We start from the raw sequence: 3,050 nt of genomic DNA, 5'->3' as shown, positions 1-3,050 counted from the left end.
TTTTAACATATTCTGAGATATACATCAAGGTGACCTTTTGACAGTTTCTTTCAATTTTCCGTGTCACTTCCTTTACCAGGTTCAAGTCAGAAGCAGAAAATTTGAGGACTGATGGGCCCAGGAGTTGAGTTATCCAGAGTGGAAGATGTATTCATCTCCCAGGCTGAGTAAGGTTTATGTATCTGACCAGAGGGAAAAATAAAAGAAAGATTAGTAGGGAAGATGCTAGTCTCACAGCAACGTGTCCCTGGCCTCCCTTCAGGGCACATGCGCAGGACCCTCAGCAGCCCCTCTGGAATTGCTGACACACTGGTCCTATAAATGTCCTTCACTTCCCCAGTCCCCAACCAGGCCCAAGGTGCTTCTCAATTTCAAAGAGAACTTCTCAAGGAAAGAAAAACAAGAGGCTTCTGGTTTTGGAAACACAGGTTGAGGCTTCTTCTGAAGACTTCCCTAATCTTCTGCCCTAAACAACTATCTGTATGCTTGCCAAGCAACCAGCAGACCAGGAGCTCAGAGGAGTCTGGGATGCAAGTTTGAAAAGAACATTTTTTTTTTTTTGTTTTGAGACAGAGTCTTGTTCTGTCACCCAGGCTAGAGTGCAGTGGCACAATCTCAGCTCACTGCAACCTCTGCCTCCTGGGTTCAAGTGATTCTCCTGCCTCGGCCTCCAAAGTAGTAGGGATTACAGGCATGCATTGCCACACCCGGCTAATTTTTGTATTTTTAGTAGAGACGGAGTTTCACCATGTTGGCCAGTCTGGTCTGAAACTCCTGACCTCAAGTGATCTGCCTGCCTTGGCCTCCCGAAGTGCTGGGATTACAGGTGTAAGCCACTGTACCTGGCCAAAACTTATTTTTTATATCCGGCATGAAATTTGGGACATAAAAATGAGAATCAAGTCATCTAGTCTCTATTCTCTCAAAACCAACTTAATGGAAGACTCTCACATCATTCCTGCAGTTCCACAATTCCACACAATTCCACAATTGTCTTCTTCTCTTCCAAAGCTATATGGTGCAAAGATTGCCCTGGAACAGCTAGGAGGGGAGTGGGGTTTGGGGTCAATTGCCTTTCAAGAAAAAGGTAGATGAGATGAGGCCTTACCCTAATGAGGAGAAACAGGTTTGCTTCTTCTCTTATCGTCTAAAGGTGTCTGGGGACTTTGGCGAGATGTCATGGAATCCTTCAGATTTTGTTTGTGCCTGTCAGGAGAAAAATGTGACAAAGATAGTTCTGTGACTTACAATGTTGGTGATCTTGTCACAGATACACTGCTGCTGCTCATAATTCATACTAACAGAGGATCTGCTGGTGGTGTTGGTTTCATCCGCCTTTCTGGTTTTTGTTGTGTGACTGGTCATTCTTTTGGAAGATGGTCTGGAAAGAGACAGTTTGGTTAGAATCGCAATTATTCCCAAACCAAGGCTCTGGCCTACAAGCAGCTTTGTCCTTTGATTAACTTCTAAGAAATACCTTGGAATTAAAAAACATTTCAGAATCATAGAACAGGATGACTGAAAGGAACCCTAGAGATCACAGGACACACTGATTTTCAAACTGTATTCCAGAAAGCCCTAGGTCCCACGGAAGCACCAGGAGTAGGAGCAGCTAAGCACGCAGGACTCCAGAAACCCTGTCCCTCCCTTAGATTAGTCAAGGATGGGCCAGTGAGGTATAGTAACAGAACTGGTACAGGTCCTCTAGCTCTAGTGCTCCTTCCATATCATCACACCTCTCAGCAGACTCCTGTTCCTGTGGGCCTTGCAGGTGAACGTCTTCTCAGGCAATTGCCCATGGAGCGTTCCTTTCCATGAATCAGTTCCTGCTCTCCTGACCTAACTTCTGACCTTGTTTCCTTACACTGAAAATGAGCATATTATGGCCGGGTGTGGTGGCTTATGCCTGTAATCCCAGCACTCTGGGAGGCCGAGGTGGGCAGATCACTTGAGCCCAAGAGGTTCAAGACCAGCCTGGCCAACATGGTGAAACCTCATCTCTTAAAAAAATAAAATAAAAAAATAATAAAATGAGGATACTACTGTCACACTCAGAGTTGTGTTGATAATTGAAATAGGTAATATAAAATGCCTGGTATGTTCCAATCATTCAACAAATGTCTTCTTGCCCAACTTCATGAGATAACATTAACCAATGTGAACGAAAGTAAAGTTTGGGGCCAGATGTATCTGGAATTGAATTTGGGCTCTGCCCTTTAATAGCAGGATATTGGTCAAATAAAGCCCCTACCCTCTCTGCACCTCAGTCTCCTTGTCTTTATAAATGGGGATGATGATCTTTACTTAGCAAGGCTATTGTGGGGATGAGTTTATTTCTGTTAAGTCAAATACGTGACATGGTGTTTGGTAAAAACTAAGAGCACAAGAGATCATATTATTTAGCATTCTAAGAATGTCAATCATAATCCTGCCAAGTTTATTTAGATAAGCTGACTAAGTGACTCACCTTGAAACTACTTCCTGTACTGAAGTGTCTTTCACGCTTTTTTGTCTGAAGTTTTCAAATCACCATTAAAATATGTTTTTGGCTCTTTACGGACCTGGCTGGAACCGTCTTCTAGAAATACCAGCTTGTGTGTCATTTTCTTGGCATTGTTGAACGGTATTTTAAATTTGGGAGGTGAGCCTGTGCCATTTAGAATGGCTAGGAAAAAAAATAACACAATTAAATATGGAGTTTCAATAACGAATTCAAGAAAAAGTGAAGGCTGTGATCCTGATGGGATGAGGAGTGGGTATCGCCTGCCTGAAGGCAGGAAGAGTTAAGCAGCAGTACTCCTGGGAGGCAGGCCCAGCAGTCACAGAGTTTCCCGAGCCATGTCTCGGGCCACTGCTCAGCACACACACTCACCCTGCCCTCGAGGCACCAAGAGGCTACCATTAAGGAATCTGTCCTTTTTCCTTTGCTAGGAAAGAATAACAACCAGAGATAAGACTGCTCCAGATTCTCGCCCCTCCCCTGATCACTCACCTAGCCAATTCTGTTTATGCATTTCGTCTTACCTCTAATTTTTTTTTTTTTTTTTCTT

The 3,050-nt window shown here is 43.7% G+C and overlaps 1 protein-coding gene across 1 annotated transcript in view; it reads right to left on the bottom strand.

Moving 5' to 3' along the window:
* Positions 1-60: 60 nt before the first annotated feature.
* LOC108525514 (MAP7 domain-containing protein 3-like) overlaps positions 61-3,050 on the bottom strand; it is a gene marked incomplete at its 5' end in the record, with an annotated part of 20,560 nt that continues 17,570 nt past the window's right edge. The window contains 6 exon segments of the mRNA XM_017866463.1: positions 61-182; positions 1,109-1,206; positions 1,303-1,381; positions 2,468-2,522; positions 2,525-2,767; positions 2,873-2,927. Of these exon segments, the coding sequence (XP_017721952.1) occupies positions 1,141-1,206; positions 1,303-1,381; positions 2,468-2,522; positions 2,525-2,767; positions 2,873-2,927 (498 nt within the window).

Source organism: Rhinopithecus bieti, unplaced genomic scaffold, assembly GCF_001698545.2.
Source record: "Rhinopithecus bieti isolate Rb0 unplaced genomic scaffold, ASM169854v2 scaffold_63738, whole genome shotgun sequence".
NCBI classification, from domain to species: Eukaryota; Metazoa; Chordata; class Mammalia; order Primates; family Cercopithecidae; genus Rhinopithecus; species Rhinopithecus bieti.
This window is presented reverse-complemented; position numbering and strand designations above follow the sequence as displayed.